Source organism: Dromiciops gliroides, chromosome 1, assembly GCF_019393635.1.
Source record: "Dromiciops gliroides isolate mDroGli1 chromosome 1, mDroGli1.pri, whole genome shotgun sequence".
Taxonomy (NCBI): Eukaryota; Metazoa; Chordata; class Mammalia; order Microbiotheria; family Microbiotheriidae; genus Dromiciops; species Dromiciops gliroides.
Window position 1 is genome coordinate 175,382,139 of NC_057861.1, and position 15,650 is coordinate 175,397,788.

General features: G+C 39.7%; 1 protein-coding gene across 9 annotated transcripts in view; it reads left to right on the forward strand.

Annotated features, from left to right (window-relative positions):
* PHACTR1 (phosphatase and actin regulator 1) overlaps positions 1–15,650 on the forward strand; it is a 690,544-nt gene that overhangs the window by 575,737 nt on the left and 99,157 nt on the right. For all 9 annotated transcript variants that reach the window (XM_043963320.1, XM_043963327.1, XM_043963352.1 and 6 more), the window contains one exon: positions 13,048–13,369. In XM_043963320.1, the coding sequence (XP_043819255.1) occupies positions 13,048–13,369 (322 nt within the window). The remainder of the gene's footprint in view (positions 1–13,047; positions 13,370–15,650) is intronic.

Here is a 15,650-nt window from a genome sequence, read left to right on the forward strand (position 1 = left end):
TACTTTTCAGATTCACAAAGTGCTTTATATATGTTATTTAATCCTCACAACCCTAAAAGAGAGGTGCTATTATTATCCTCATTTTATAAGTTAGTACACTAAAGCAGGCAGAAGTTAAATGACTTGTTCAGGCTTGTTTAGCTAATAAGTGCCTGAATCAGAATTCACACTCAGGACTTCCTGACTCCAAGCCCAGTGCTCTATCCACTGCGCCACCTAGCAGCTACTGTAGCCAAAAGGAATATGCTACAGAAAGAAATAGTAACCATGCAGACATCAATCTCAAGATAGTAGACGTAGAGAATTATGATACAGTACCAAAACAAAAACAAAACAAAACAAAACAAAACCCAAACTCAAGATCTGAGTTCAAATATTGGCTCTACCACTGACTGCCTCAGTGACCTTGAAAAAAATTACCTAATTTCCTCTTCTGTAAAATGAGGGAGTAGACTTAGAAGACTTCTGGGGACCCATATAATTCTACATCTATGGATTTATGATCCTGTAATCATACATCTATGGTATATTGGAAAGAAGACCAAACTGGAAGTTTGTTGTTTTTCAGGCATTTCAGTCGTGTTCGATTCTTTGTGACCCCATTTGGGGTTTTCCTGGCAAAGATACTGGAGTAGTTTGCCATCTCCTTCTCTAGCTCCTTTTACAGATGAGAAAACTGAGACAAATAAGGTAAAGTGACTTACCCAGAGTCACACAGATAGTGTCTGAGGTCAGATTTGAACTCAGATGAGTATTCTTGACTCTAAGGCTAGTACTCTATCCATTGTGCCACCTAGCTGCCCAAAATGAACGTTATATTACCCAAGGTAAAACATTTAATCTCTCTGGACTTCAGTTTCCTTGTCTATAAAGTTAGGAAATTGAACCAGATGAACTCTAAAGTCCCTTAATAATCTGTTTTAATTCTAACATCCACAAATCTAAAGTCTTTTAAGAACTTATTTGTTAGTTTCATCCTATAAAATTTTTGAATAACGAATTCTCTAAATTTACCAGCTACTATAAGGGGTAAGACTCTCTTTTATGGCCTAAATTAACTTCTTTCCTGTTCCAAAGGGGTATCCCCTAATTCTAGTATTCTGGGATTGGGTAAGAATTCTGTGCTCATTCTAAACATATTCTTCATGATTTTATTAGCTTTGTTCCCAGCCCATCTCAGCCACTGCCTTTCTAGACGGTTAATTCCTACTCATTTTAGTCCATACAAAGCAGTGCTCTCTCTGATCCACCTCATCTCCTTAGTCATTATAGCTTACCACATGTGTGCTCTCTTTCCATCTCATGTCTGCTCAAAGTCACTGGCTAATAACAGATCAGGCAAATTTGATCACTTTAGATACAAACCATCCCTACCAATCTTGACACTATATAGAACTGCTTCCTTCCCTGCCTCCCTCCCTGAAAAGCCTACCAAAAAAAATCTGTCAAGATAATACTATCATATGTTCTGATGTGTACAATTTACAAATCATAAAGTTTCTGATCATCAGTGGGTTGTTACTTGTGAAAAGGGCAACCTCTGGCTTATTTATTGCTCAGTCACGTCCAACTCTTCATGACCCCATGGACCATAACACAGCAAACTGTCCATGGGGTTTTCTTGGCAAAGATGCTGGAATGGTTTGCCATTTCCTTCTCCATTGGATTAAGACAAACAGAGTTTAAGTGACTTGCCCAGAGTCACAGAGCTAATAAGTGTGTGAGGCCAGATTTAAATTCAGATATTCCTGACTCCAGCCCTAGTACTTTATGCACTGGGCCACCTAGCTGCATCTGGCTTACTAGATAGAACTAAAGTTGTGTTGTGTAAAATAACAGCTAGGTAGTAAAGGATGCTGGACCTAGAGTCCAGAAGTCTTGGATTTAAATCTGATCTCAGATTTACTGGTTTTGTAACCCCTGGGCAAGTCGTTGTTAAGGGCTAAAATTCTAGCTAAACTGTCTAAACTATTTAATGAGTGGTCGCCAATAAATTATAAGCCTTAGCAAGAGTTAGACTTTTAAGCATTTATTAAGGAGAATAAGAATTTGATAAAGAGAGAGAAAGGCCTAGATTCCTATCTATTAAAGGGAGAGCACATTTCTAGCTCTGCTCTCCACCAGAGTCCCAAGGAAAGAGCGCGAGACTGAGCGCCAGTCTCTTCCTTCCTCCTCCCACTAGCTGGCGTCACTTCCTGATGCCAAAGAAAAGACTCCTGGTCTTGCCCTCAAAGACCTTCACTTCATGGGCAGAACTCTTCTACAGTAAGTCTCCAGCAGGTGGCGTCATTCCAATCGTTACAGTCCCCCCTGTTGTTCCTCAAGAAACAAAATGTTTCCTTGATGGAACAGTAAAAACAATATAATAACTATTGCTAACTAATAATATGTGAACAACAATATAGAAAAGGAAGAGAGGAAAGTTTTGTCCAGAGGGGCGATTTTTTTTTTTGTCCTCATGAACCGACGCTTTGACATTAGTCTTGCAAAGGGAGGGCCTCTGCAGAGAATACATGTTACAGATGGTGTATATTATAACAGAAAGAGAAAAAAACAACAAAAACAACAAATCAAAACTGTTCATTTAAAGTCTCTGAAAGTCTTTTCTCAGATGTCCTCTAGGTGTAGTCGTGGAATGGAAGTCTTTTCAGGGGTTGATGTGTGGATACTGGTAATCAGCCAGAAAATTTCCTACAAAATTGAGCTTAACACAACTTTAAAATAGCTTTGTCAATAATCAAATCAAACAATGAAAGTTCTCAAAAACATGTCTAAGGGAATACAGAATCTTAGTTGTTAACACGTGAAAAATACAATAAAACAAAAATTGAACCATTCTTTAAAATTATATTATTATTATAGTCCCCCCTTATGGAGAGTAATTGAGAAGACAATTGCTGCGATATTAATTTTTAAAAATAATTTTTATCTTTGTTTCATCACTTTTTGCATCATCTGCCTAATTATCCTCATGCCATTATGAGAAATTAGAAAATCTAATATAATTGGTAACAGGTGTCAAGGCCAAATTCAACACTGTTATTTATCATGACACCTGAGATAATTATGGGGGTTACCATAAAAGAACAGAGAAATGATGGGATATGAGCATTCCCACACTTGAGCAATATATACTGTCCATGCAGTATGCCAGGCTTAAAATAGGTGAATGGAATATATGTCCATGCCACCGAACATATTGGAGGAAACTGAGTCAGACTTAATCAGATGCATGGGATTGAGATGTCCATGGCATCAGGCATATAGGAGGGAGCATAGAAGCCAGGTGTAGGAGTGAGATGGGTGGGATGAATACTTCCAGCCATCTGTACAATATTGTGGGGAAAAATAAAATAAAATATTAAACCAAGAGAATCCAACCTCAACATTTGTCAAAAGCCGTTCCCTCGGCCATACCTTGACTTCATGCATGTCTCCCCTCATGTGACAGTTCAGTGTCTGCTCTTGCATGTATTCCTCTTGTGATTGGATGGCATCTTGGCCAACTGGCATCTGATAACTCAGAATAAAGGCAATTAATGTCTTAAATGATAAGTTCCCATAATCCAAGTCTCATATGGATTTAAAAATTGAGGATAATAAATGATTGCAAAAAATGTGAATACATCTTGACTCAGAACACAATATATAATTATGCAACAATTTCAAATAATACCCCTTTTTTTTAACTTAGTATACAATTACTTTTTTGAAAAATCTGAACATATTTAAATACAAGTTAAAGCACAACACAATCTCAAAGAAAACTTTTACAAATGTTCCCCTCTTTTTTTTTTTTTTTTTGGAATATGCTTATCAAAAATAATACTTCTAGAATCAATTTACACTTGCCATGGCAAACAATTTGCCAGGGAAATGCTTTAAAGAGTTTGATCAAATAATCAGTTGAGAAAAAATAACAAAAACAAACAACTCAGAATATGGGAGCACAATACTCCTAGAATTAACATTGTATAATAAAATCAAAACCATCTTGCAATGTTTCAAAATTAGATAGACAAATGAATAGAAGAAAATAAACATGGAACAATAAAATACAGTGAAATTCAAACTAAGGAAATCTAAATGAATATGAACTTAATATCAATAAGAGTATTATAAAATATAAACTTGATCACATGACTATAAAAAGCTTTTACAAATATTCTCCTTGTTTTAGAAACTAAGTATAAGACACAATCTCAAAAGCATGAAAATCTCTATGAAAATAAACCCATACCATTAATTTCAAAATGTATATATAATAGCACAGAAATCCTATGTAACCTCTGAACTGATACTATTACTCTGAGTGAATTCAGAACACTTTTGATTCTGATATCTAAAATCCCCAATACTCATATCAATATCTTGCTGTTTACTTCTACATTTCTGTACAATATATACCCTTCCATGCCAAAAGAAGCAGAGTCTTGAACTATGTTGATGATTGTCATTCTTATTCAGCTTAAGTTTTTCTTCTTTAACCCCTCTATATTGTTTGTCAGTCTTTTCACCATACGAATGCTTTATAAGATTACTAATTAAAGACAAAATCAGGTTAGCAAAATTATGAACAAAACAAGCATATCTGGAATTTAAAAGGTTTTCTAAGGTTGTCTCAGAAGCACAGCCAGCCTGGGGAAGGGCTGAGCCTGAAGCTGCAAATGTAGTTAAAGTTGAGCATGCGCATCAGATCTCTGGACTTCCCAGGCAGGGGAAGCAATGGGCTTGGCCATGGGAGGAGTAGAGGGTGGGGTCTGGAGAGGAGGGGAGGGACCAGCACAATTTGAATCACACTTGATTTTGAACTCAGGCCTGGATTCCTCTTCCCCCACTTTGCCTCCAGGTGCTAGGTTATTAAAAGCTTCTAGAGGGTGGGTCATTGCCTCCAGGCATGCAAAATTAGAGCAACAATTAGTGTTAGAACTGGGAAAAGCTGCAGGAATCTCTTCAGGTTTCTCTGAAAAAGCATGGTTGGGAGAGGGAGAGATATTTCCTTGTGTGAGTAAGTTGCTGGCTCTTTTAACAAAAATAAAAAGAAAAATAGAAAATCCACAAAAACAAAGCATTAACATGATCTTATCTCCCATTTGTCTGGTTAAACAGACTAAAATCAAAAATAGGGTAATTAGGGAGTTTAAAAGGTCCATTCGAAAAAATTTAAAGGAAAAACACCTGGCAATTCAGCAGTACTTCGGATTTAAAGGGTTAGGGTAGGGGAAATTTCTTACCCAACCGAAAGATCAGAAGTGAGGTTCAGCTTTCCTCTTCGTGGTCGCCATCTGTTTAGGGCTAAAATTCTAGCTAAACTGTCTAAACTATTTAATGAGTGGTCGCCAATAAATTATAAGCCTTAGCAAGAGTTAGACTTTTAAGCATTTATTAAGGAGAATAAGAATTTGATAAAGAGAGAGAAAGGCCTAGATTCCTATCTATTAAAGGGAGAGCACATTTCTAGCTCTGCTCTCCACCAGAGTCCCAAGGAAAGAGCGCGAGACTGAGCGCCAGTCTCTTCCTTCCTCCTCCCACTAGCTGGCGTCACTTCCTGATGCCAAAGAAAAGACTCCTGGTCTTGCCCTCAAAGACCTTCACTTCATGGGCAGAACTCTTCTACAGTAAGTCTCCAGCAGGTGGCGTCATTCCAATCGTTACATCGTTTAACTTCTGTCAGCCTCAGTTTCCTAATCTTTAAAATGGAATAATAATAGCACCTACCTTCTAGGGTGTTATAAGGATAAAATGAGATATTTGTAAAGCACTTTATAAGCCTTAAAGTGCTATTTAAATGCTATTCTGATGAATTACAATAATATAGAAATATATAACTTTATTAGTGCTTTACCCAAGAGGGTACTGGTAAATGTTTAATAACCAGCTCTCCAGTGGGGGGAAAAAGAATTTATGTCACACCTTTTAAAGTTTAATCTGCATTAGTATTTTTCCACAATTCTTTTAAATCTAGAAAATCAACAAAATAATAAATCAAGCTCTGATTTATAGTGTTTCATGATTTCTAAGATGTAAATGTTTACACTGGAAATTTAATATTTCCATCTCCATGATGGTCTAAGCGGGCTCTAGCACATTCTGGCTCCATCCCATCTTGCAACCCCCTTCTCCCCCCCCAAAAAAAAAAACCACACTCAACATATTTTACCTCTATATGCAATTTTTATGGGGAAACTATTTTCATTTATTTGTTTTACAAAGCCTTTATTGTTTTTGCTTTGAATAGTTTTTGACACATTTCTGTAGGTAGGTAAATGAATGTACATTGAATGTAATTATACAATGTTTAAAATTTCCCAAACTATGTGCATGAAAATATATATGCGCATGCACACACACACACACACACACACACACACATCCAAACTCTCTCTAATAGATTTTTCAAACACTCATAGACCCCAATATTTCTTACTATACTCGAGATTTTAAAAAATTCTTCTCCAGGCTATACATGCCCAGTTCCTTCAATCAATCTTCAAATGACATGGGCACAAGATCCTTTTCCACTGCTGTCCTGGATACTCTCCAGATTCTCAGTGTGCTTCCCAACATTTAACTGAACACAATACTCATGATGAAATCGGCTTGTGGCAGAATACAATGGTAAATCACCTCCCTATTCCTAAGAGATATACCTTTCTTTTTTTTTGGGGGGGGGGGGCGGGGCAATGGGGGTTAAGTGACTTGCCCAGGGTCTCACAGCTAGTAAGTGTCAAGTGTCTGAGGCCGGATTTGAACTCAGGTACCCCTGACGCCAGGGCCAGTGCTTTATCACTGCACCACCTAGCTGAGATATGCCTTTCTTAATGGAGTCCAATGGCAAATTAGCTTTTCTGGCTGCCATGTCACCCTACTAACTCATATTGAAATTACAGTTCATTAAAACCAACAAATTCTTTTCAAAACTGCTGCCTAACCAAACCTCCCCAGTCTTGTGCAAGTGAACATGTTGTTGTTGCTTGTTTGTTTGTTTTGTATGACACTTTATATTTCTCTCTCTCTCTCTCTCTCTCTCTCTCTCTCTTTGTGAAGGGCAATGAGCATTAAGTGACTTGCCCAGGGTCACACAGCTAGTAAGTGTCAAGTGTCTGAGGCCGAATTTGAACTCAGGTTCTCCTGAATCCAGGGCCAGTGCTTTATCCACTGCGCCACCTAGCTGCCCCTACATTTATCTCTATTGAATTTCTTTTTTTTTTTTTTTTAGTAAGGCAATTGGGGTTAAGTGACTTGCCCAGGGTCACGCAGCTAGTAAGTGTTAAGTGTCTGAGGCCGGATTTGAACTCAGGCACTCCTGAATCCAGGGCCGGTGCTCTATCCACTGTGCCATCTAGCTGCCCCTCTATTGAATTTCAACCTATTAGATTTTGACTAATGCTCTTACACATCAAGATTTAAAAAAAAACATATTTGTCATTATCTACTGTATTCCTTATCACTCCCAATTTTGTGTCATTTGCAAATTGGATGAGTATGCCAGCTATAGACATGTGGGTAAAAAATGCTCAGGTGCCTAAGTACAAATCCTTTGGATAAGTCCCCTGGACACTTCCTGACATATTGACACTGAGCCCTCCATATACATTTGATTGACAGATTGAATACCCTAGGCTATAATTAAAACCATCTGTTAAATGGCAATGACCTTTTATACTGAAAGAATCAATGTGGGAATATGCTATTCCAATAGGTAGTGAGATCCCCATCACTGTAAGTTTTCAAGTAAAGACTGGATAAACACTAGACAGAGATGTTATAAAAAAAATTCATGATTTACATAGGGGTTGAGCAAGACAAGATAAGGTTTCCCCAAACTCTGAGAACCTATGATTCAATTAGAAGTAGGGCATTTAAAAAAAAAAGTGTAGGGGGCAGCTAGGTGGCACAGTGAATAAAGCACTGGCTCTGTATTCAGGAGGACCTGAGTTCAAATCCAGCCTCAGACACTTGACACTTACTAGCTGTGTGTCCCTGGGCAAGTCACTTAACCCTCATTTCCCCTCAAAAAAAAAGAAGTAGGGCATAGAATGCTGGACTTGGGGTCAGAAAGCCCTGAATTCAAATCCCACCCCCCATCCTTAGCATTTATGTGACCATGAGCAAGCTACTTAACAAAATTTAGTTTTCCAATCTATAAAATGGGGGTAATACTACCTACCAGTATCTACTTAGAGTGAAGTTGTAAGACTTAAATAAGATAATGCACAGAAAGTGCTTTACAAACTTTAATGTTCGGGGACAGCTAGGTGGCGCAGTAGATAAAGCAGCAGCCCTGGATTCAGGAGGACCTGAGTTTAAATCCTGCCTCAGACACTTGACACTTACTAGCTGTGTGACCCTGGGCAAGTCACTTACTTAATCCCCATTGCCTCACTCCCACACACAAAAAAACACTTGAATGTGCAAATATAAATATCAATTGTGAAGTGTCTTCCTTTACCTGGAACAAACTGACTCTATGTTTGAGGGAAGTGAAGCAATTAGGCAAGCTTTAATTCTGCCTTCACTGTTCCTGGCACCAGATACACCAGACTGGTGCATTCATCCTAGCATTTACTGCTTCCATCTTCTAGACAGAGGCTGAACATGGGAGCTGTGGCCAATGGACCCATGGAGAATTATAGCTTGGCTGGTCATTGGGATGCTGAGTCCCATTCTACTGAGAAAGGGCTCATAAGCCACTATCAATTAGTTATAAATGGCCTTTCACAGCCAGGACAGAGGACAGTCATCATTATGTGAGGTGTGAGCAGAGACAATGGAGGAAAAACAATTTTATTCAAAATAATTTGGTGTGTTTGCTATGATCCAGGAGCATAAGAAACTGATGAAGCCATCTTGACTTTTCATTTCACTCCTCAAGTTGGAAGCCCGGGTAGTGTCATAGTTAGGAAATATAGCCCTCACGGGGTTTTTATCACCCTGTGCAACACAGTTTGGGTTTCTTTTCCCTGTTTTCTACAACAGGAGGTTTTGTTTGTTGTCCTCCATCAACACAGACATTTTTATGAATATGCCACGTCTTGCTCAGTGTTGTAGCAGAGGACTCATATATTTTCCATAAATCCTCAAGTCAGGCTTGTGTTTTTTCTCTTGTCACTATTATCATCATTAATAAGGCCTGGATTATGAGTGCACAGTATTCTATATCATACAACCCATGAATATTGTATCTACTGAGTTTAAGGACCTGTTTTTTGAAGTGTCCTCATTTGACCTTCAAAATAGCCCTTCACAGTACATAGGTCAGATTTCATTATCCCCATTTTAGAAGTAAACAATCTGAGACCCATAGAGTATAAGACTTGTCCAAAGTGGTTAGTGGCAGAACCAGGATTAGAATCTAGGTCATAGAGCCACACATAAATCATTTATCATGGAAGCATTCTTAAAGATTGTCTTATCTGGCCCTATTACTTGACAAATGATAAAATGAAGATAAGACTAGTTCAAGTGACTTGACCCTTCCCTTAGATCCAAATCCAGTACTTTCTTTCTGCTATACTCCCTTTCAATAGAGATCCTCCACCAGTAGAATGCATCACAGTCACACCTGAAAATCTAAACTATTTTCTACTCCGTTTTAAGGGTTGTGTTGCAAACATTGAAACTTGCCAATGTGTACCACCCAGAATCCCTGAGGCTGTTTTAACTAATTCATTAGAGAAGATTAGACAATGAATTAATAGAAAGAGTATTGGACCCAGGTTCCAGTCCAAATTCTGCCACGCAGTTTCTGTGTGACCTTGGAATGTTCTGGGCATCAGCTTTCTTATCTGTGAAAGGACTTCCTTGTACTTTTATTTCCAGTCTCCTATGATTTTTCCAAGTGAGCTTATTTTTACTGATCCTTATATTATGCAATATATTGTGGAGGTGATCTTTTGAACCCAACTATGTGAGCGCTATGTGCATATGAGGTTATGCTTATGTGTGCATGAGAGTATGTATACAATACCTGTATGAGTATACATGGCTGAATCATGAGCATATGTATATGTATGAGACTGCATTGTGAGTGTGCATGTGGCTGGGAGTGTGTGTGTGTGTGTGTGTGTGTATGTCTAGGTGGGTTTCAGGCAGCCCCTTGTGATGAGTTTGACCTAATTTCTGTTGTTTGTTTTGTTTTTTTGGTTTTTTTTTAGTGAGGCAATTGGGGTTAAGTGACTTGCCCAGGGTCACACAGCTAGTGAGTGTTAAGTGTCTGAGGTCGGATTTGAACTCAGGTCCTCCTGAATCCAGGGCCGGTGCTCTATCCACTGCACCACCTAGCCGCCCCTGTTTGTTTTTAGTAAGGCAATTGGGGTTAAGTGACTTGCCCAGGGTCACACAGCTAGTAAGTGTTAAGTGTCTGAGGCTGGATTTGAACTCAGGTATTCCTGAGTCCAGGACCAGTGCTCTATCCACTGCACCACCTAGCTGCCCCTCGACCTAATTTCTAATCACTACTGGCTCTACACTCAGAGAAACAATTGCTGAGCAATCCTATCTGGGCCTTCTGCTGACTAGATGATCAGGGTTAGAGCTGGCCAAATCAGAAATACCAGCTGCCTTGGGAGAGGGAAAGGCAGGCAGGTGCTCCAAGCAGGAGGCACATGCCATCTCACCTGTGGGCTGTTGACTCATCACAGTGCAGGTGCTGAGTGTGAGCTGAAATCACCAAGTTTTAAAGGAGCTGATCATTCTGGTTCAGTTACTAAGCCTCAGAACAGGCAGTGAAACCCAAAGTAACTCTGCCATTGCAATGGGTTGGTTTATTTGGGGGGAGGGGGTCTGTGCCTGTGATATCATCAGTGTAGGTGCTCCTGGGTGAGGAAGCCCCTTCTCCCAATGCAGATGAACTACTCTCCAATTTGGGCTTTAGTGAATTTTCTTAGAATCTGAGCAAAATTCAAACTCAGGTCTTCCTGACTCCAGATCTTTGTGCTATCCATCATGCTGCCTTGGTGCCTAACCTCTCAGTTGAATAATTTCAACTCAATTGAGTAGCTCCAACATCTCAGTGGAATGATCAGTGCTTTAACTGTGACTCCACCAAATGGATTATACTAGAAACTTAAAACACTCTTAACCTCATTGCTCCTATCTAGATCATCTCATGTGGTGATGATCATCTAGCAAAAGGGATAGAGGTCAGTTGGAAAATTGAAAGATCAAAGCTTAAATCGCACTTACCAAATCCTGCTCACTGAAGAGAAATTGAGCAGATGATGGGAGGTTAAAATCAGTAGCCTTGTGTTCCCTGGGGACAATAAAGCCTGGAGTTACAAGATGTATTTCTGAAGACTCCCTCCTGTCAGTGTGAGCTTCCAACTTCTTAAGGCCACTGCACATGTTGGACAAGAATTCCAGCCAAGTATGAGTCCAATCAGACAGGCTCACAGATCCTGGCAGCTGGAGATGTTTCACCTCATTCTCAGAGACATGGGAGACAATGAGAAGACAATACATGATGAGAGAGACAACCTGAGGTCTAATCTAATCCTTCCTGCTACGACAGATTTCTAGGAGAACAAGATGGTGCATGAAATAATAAAGGGATTTATTTAGATTTGTGCTGCTTTACTCTTGACTTCCCAGGGAGCCATATTAGATCTTTTCTGAAACAGTATTCTAGTTTAGAGATTTTTTTCTTCTTATTTGTTTTTTTAAGAGTTTGGGGTGGTGTTTTTTTTGGGGGGGGGGCACAGTAGATGTAGTACTGGCCCTGTAGTCAGGAGGATGAATTCAAATCCAGCTTCAGACATCTATTAGCTGTGTGACTATGGGCAAGTCTAACCTCAATTGCCCCCCTCTCCCCCCAAAAAAGAGTTCATTTTGTTTGGCTGGTTGATTTGGTGTGTTTGATTTTGGAGCAAGAAGGGTGGAAGAGTGTCTAGACCTGTGCTTTCATTGGTATTGGGAAGCAGTGCCTTGCCTGAGGCTACATGACTTTCATTCAGTAAGTAAGCAACAATGCTTAGAAAGTAATCTAACACACACCGGCTCTGGATTCAGGAGGACCTGAATTCAAATCTAGTCTTAAACACTTGACACTAGCTGTGTGACTCTGGGCAAGTCACTTAATCCTCATTCCCCTGCAATAATCACAATCATAATCATAATAATCATAACTTGGATATCCTGAAAGAATAATTCTAGCTAACAGAGATGGGCAATTTATTCAACCTGCTTTACCCTAGAAGCAGGTCTGTTTGATGGGAGAATGTCAGTCCCATGAGCAGATCATTATGGGGTTTTTTAAGTATTTATTTTCATTCTGAACTCTTTATTCTTTTTTTTTTTCCGGGGCAATGGGGTTTAAGTGACTTGCCCAGGGTCACACAGCTAGTAAGTGTTAAGTGTCTGAGGCCGGATTTGAACTCAGGTACTCTTGAATCCAGGGCCGGTGCTTTATCCACTACACTACCTAGCTGCCCCTGAACTCTTTATTCTAAACAGCAAAATAAGATTGTTCATGAAATTAAAGATCTCTGTTATATATAACTTGCTTTTCTTTTAAAGTCTATAACAGATGCAACCTGTAGCTTTCCAGGCTGTCCTGCTTGTCTGTAATCCTATTTGGCCTTGCTTCTGTTGTTCTAACAGATCATTCTTTTAAGATATCTTTAATTTCCTCTTCCTATTCTGACCTTTTTATTTTATTTTTTTTTAATTTTATTTTGAACTTGCATGATGAGTGTTGAGGGAGCTATAGACAGCTGAAGCCCACGTGGGTGACAAGGCAGCTCCGTTTTGTTTCTTTGTACTTAGAATGCACAAGGAACCAAAAGTCCTTTGCCCCAGTGTGCCTTGAAGAGAGAAGGTCGGAAGGAGTTGGGTAGAAATGCACACTCATTGGCATTTGTTGATACTGCCCAAAGCCCTTTGCATCTTGTAGTACTGACCCGGAGCACCACAATACAGGAAATACAGGGCCACCTACCATTGATTAATGTTTCCTTCTGAGCAATAAGATAGCAGAACTGTAGTACACAAATGCTCGTGTTTGATGCCTGAAAGTCACACCTGCTTCCCTTCTTCCTTCTGTTCTAGATCCTGGTGCCCCTGTGAAATTGCCTTGCTTGCCAGTGAAACTGTCTCCTCCGCTACCTCCAAAGAAAGTCATGATTTGCATGCCTTTAGGAGGGCCAGAACTCTCCCTCGCTTCCTATGCGGCCCAGAAGAGTGCCCAGCAGACCATGGCTCAGCATCACCACACTGTCCTGCCATCCCAGTTGCAGCACCAGCTCCAGTATGGCAGCCACAGCCAGCACCTCCCCTCCGCCTCCAGCTCACTACCTATGCAGCCATCAGGTTGCAGGATGATAGATGAATTGAACAAAACACTGGCTATGACCATGCAGCGACTGGAAAGGTAATGCCAGTTTTCCTATATGCCTTGAGGGGAGTAAGAGCAATATATGATTCAGAATCATCTTTGGAGAGCTCCTGTTCCCAGGATCCATCCTTAGGGGAGTTAGGGGCCCAGGATATATAACATAGTCTGTGCAGTAGATAAAACACCGGCCCTGGATTCAGAAGGACTTAAGTTCAGATCCGACCTCAGACACTTGACACTTACTATCTGTGTGACCCTGGGCAAGTCACTTAACCCTCATTGCCCTGCCCCCCAAAATATACTTATACAAATGGAATAAAACCTTGAAAAAAGTCATGGAAATAACATGGGAATTGGGGAGGAAAGGGATGATGAAACCTTCCCCCTTTCCTTGGTAATAAGTAAAGGAATTATGGGCTGATTATATGTATGAGTCTCAGAGGTTTTCTTTATTGATGTTGATGATGGTGGTGATGGGGGTGGGGATGATGTTAATCTAATTGCAAAGTTACTTATTTCTCCTGGGGCTAATTCTCTGAGTTAGTTCCCTACTACAACCTAATTTTGTGACCTGGGGCAAATGACTTAACCTATAGGAGTCTTTCTTTATCCATACAATTAGAGGGTTAGACTGGCTCATGGGTCATAATTTCTTTTTGTGATATAGACCCTTTTGGCTGTGGTTTGTTGCCTACATTAATATTTTAAGGAAATGCTAAATTTCAGTGAGATTAATGAAAATAAAGATATAACTTTTCTCTTTAAGTTCATGAACCTCTTGAAATCTATCCATAACTTCCCTGGGGATCCATGGAACCCAAGTTAAAAAACTCTGGACAAGATGGTCTCTGAGACCTCTTTCAGCTCTAAAATATTAATCCCGCAATCCTCCTGTCCCTCTGCTTTTCAGAACCCTTGCAGTTCATTCATTTCCTCCAATAGAAGCAGTCTCATTAAAAAAAGCACTCCAGGGGCAGCTAGGTGGTGCAGTGGATAGAGCACTGGCCCTGGAGTCAGGAGTACCTGAGTTCAAATCCGGCCTCAGACACTTAACACTTACTAGCTGTGTGACCCTGGGCAAGTCACTTAACCCCAATTGCCTCACTAAAAAAAATTAAAAAAAAAAAAAGCACTCCCCCATCCAGTATAGTTCTTGGACCAATGTCTTGATCCTCCAGTATAAGAGGAAGAATGCATTGTTGAAAGTGAACTGATATTGTACATATATAACCTATATCAGATTACTTGCTGTCTTGGGGAGGGGGGGATGGAGTGGAGGGAGGGGAAAAAAATTTGAAACTAGAAATCATATAAAAACAAATGTTAAAAACTAAAAAAAATAAAAATAACTAAAAGCCTAAACAGCTTTCCCAGAGCATCCCCTGCCTCTTCCCTACATGAAATAGAGAAGGGGAAGAATCACTCCCATACATTTTATGCCACTGAGAGAATTAACACTAAGGGGGCCACCATTTTTTAATTTTTAAAAAAAATTTTTTGGGGGGGCCACCATTTTTTAAGACTGTTTGCTTAGTCAAATTTAAATGTCTCTTTTCTTTCCTCAGGACAACTCAATTTTGTTGCTTCTCCCTCCACAACATGTCTGATACCTCTCTCTCTCAATTTACACAACCATCACAATATCTGAGATCCTCATCACCTCTCCCCTGGACTAATGCAATAGCCTCCTGATAGATCTTTTTCTAGATTATTTTTTGAAGCTTTTTGTTCATTAGCATCCTTCATGTACTCTATGATCCAGCCAAAATGACTTTCTTGCTATTCTTCATACCATGTTTCATCTCAGCCCCTTTATACAAGCTGCCTTTCCTGCCTATGATTCATTTCTCTTCACCTCCCCTTCTCTAGGTCTCTAGTTTCTTTCAAAATTTAGCTTCAACATCACATCATAAATGAAGCTTTGGGGAAGCTAGGTGGCATGATGGATAAAGTACTGGGCTTGGAATCAGGAAGACTCATCTTCCTCAATTCAGCTTCAGACACACCCTGAGCAAATAACTTAACCCTATTTCCCTAAGTTCCTTATCTGTAAAATGAGCTATAGAAGGAAATGACAAACCACTCCTGTATCTTTGCCAAGAAAACCCTAAATGGTGTCATGAAGAGTTGGACATGAATGAACAACAACATGAAGCCTTTCCTAATCCCTCCAGTTATTAATGTCTTCCCTCTCAGAATGACCTTGTACATATTTTGCATGTACTCCTACATGAACATTTTGCCTCCTCTAAAAAAATATAAGTTCTGCAAAGATGGGGTTAATTTGGTTTTGTCTTGCATAATATGGTACTTGGCA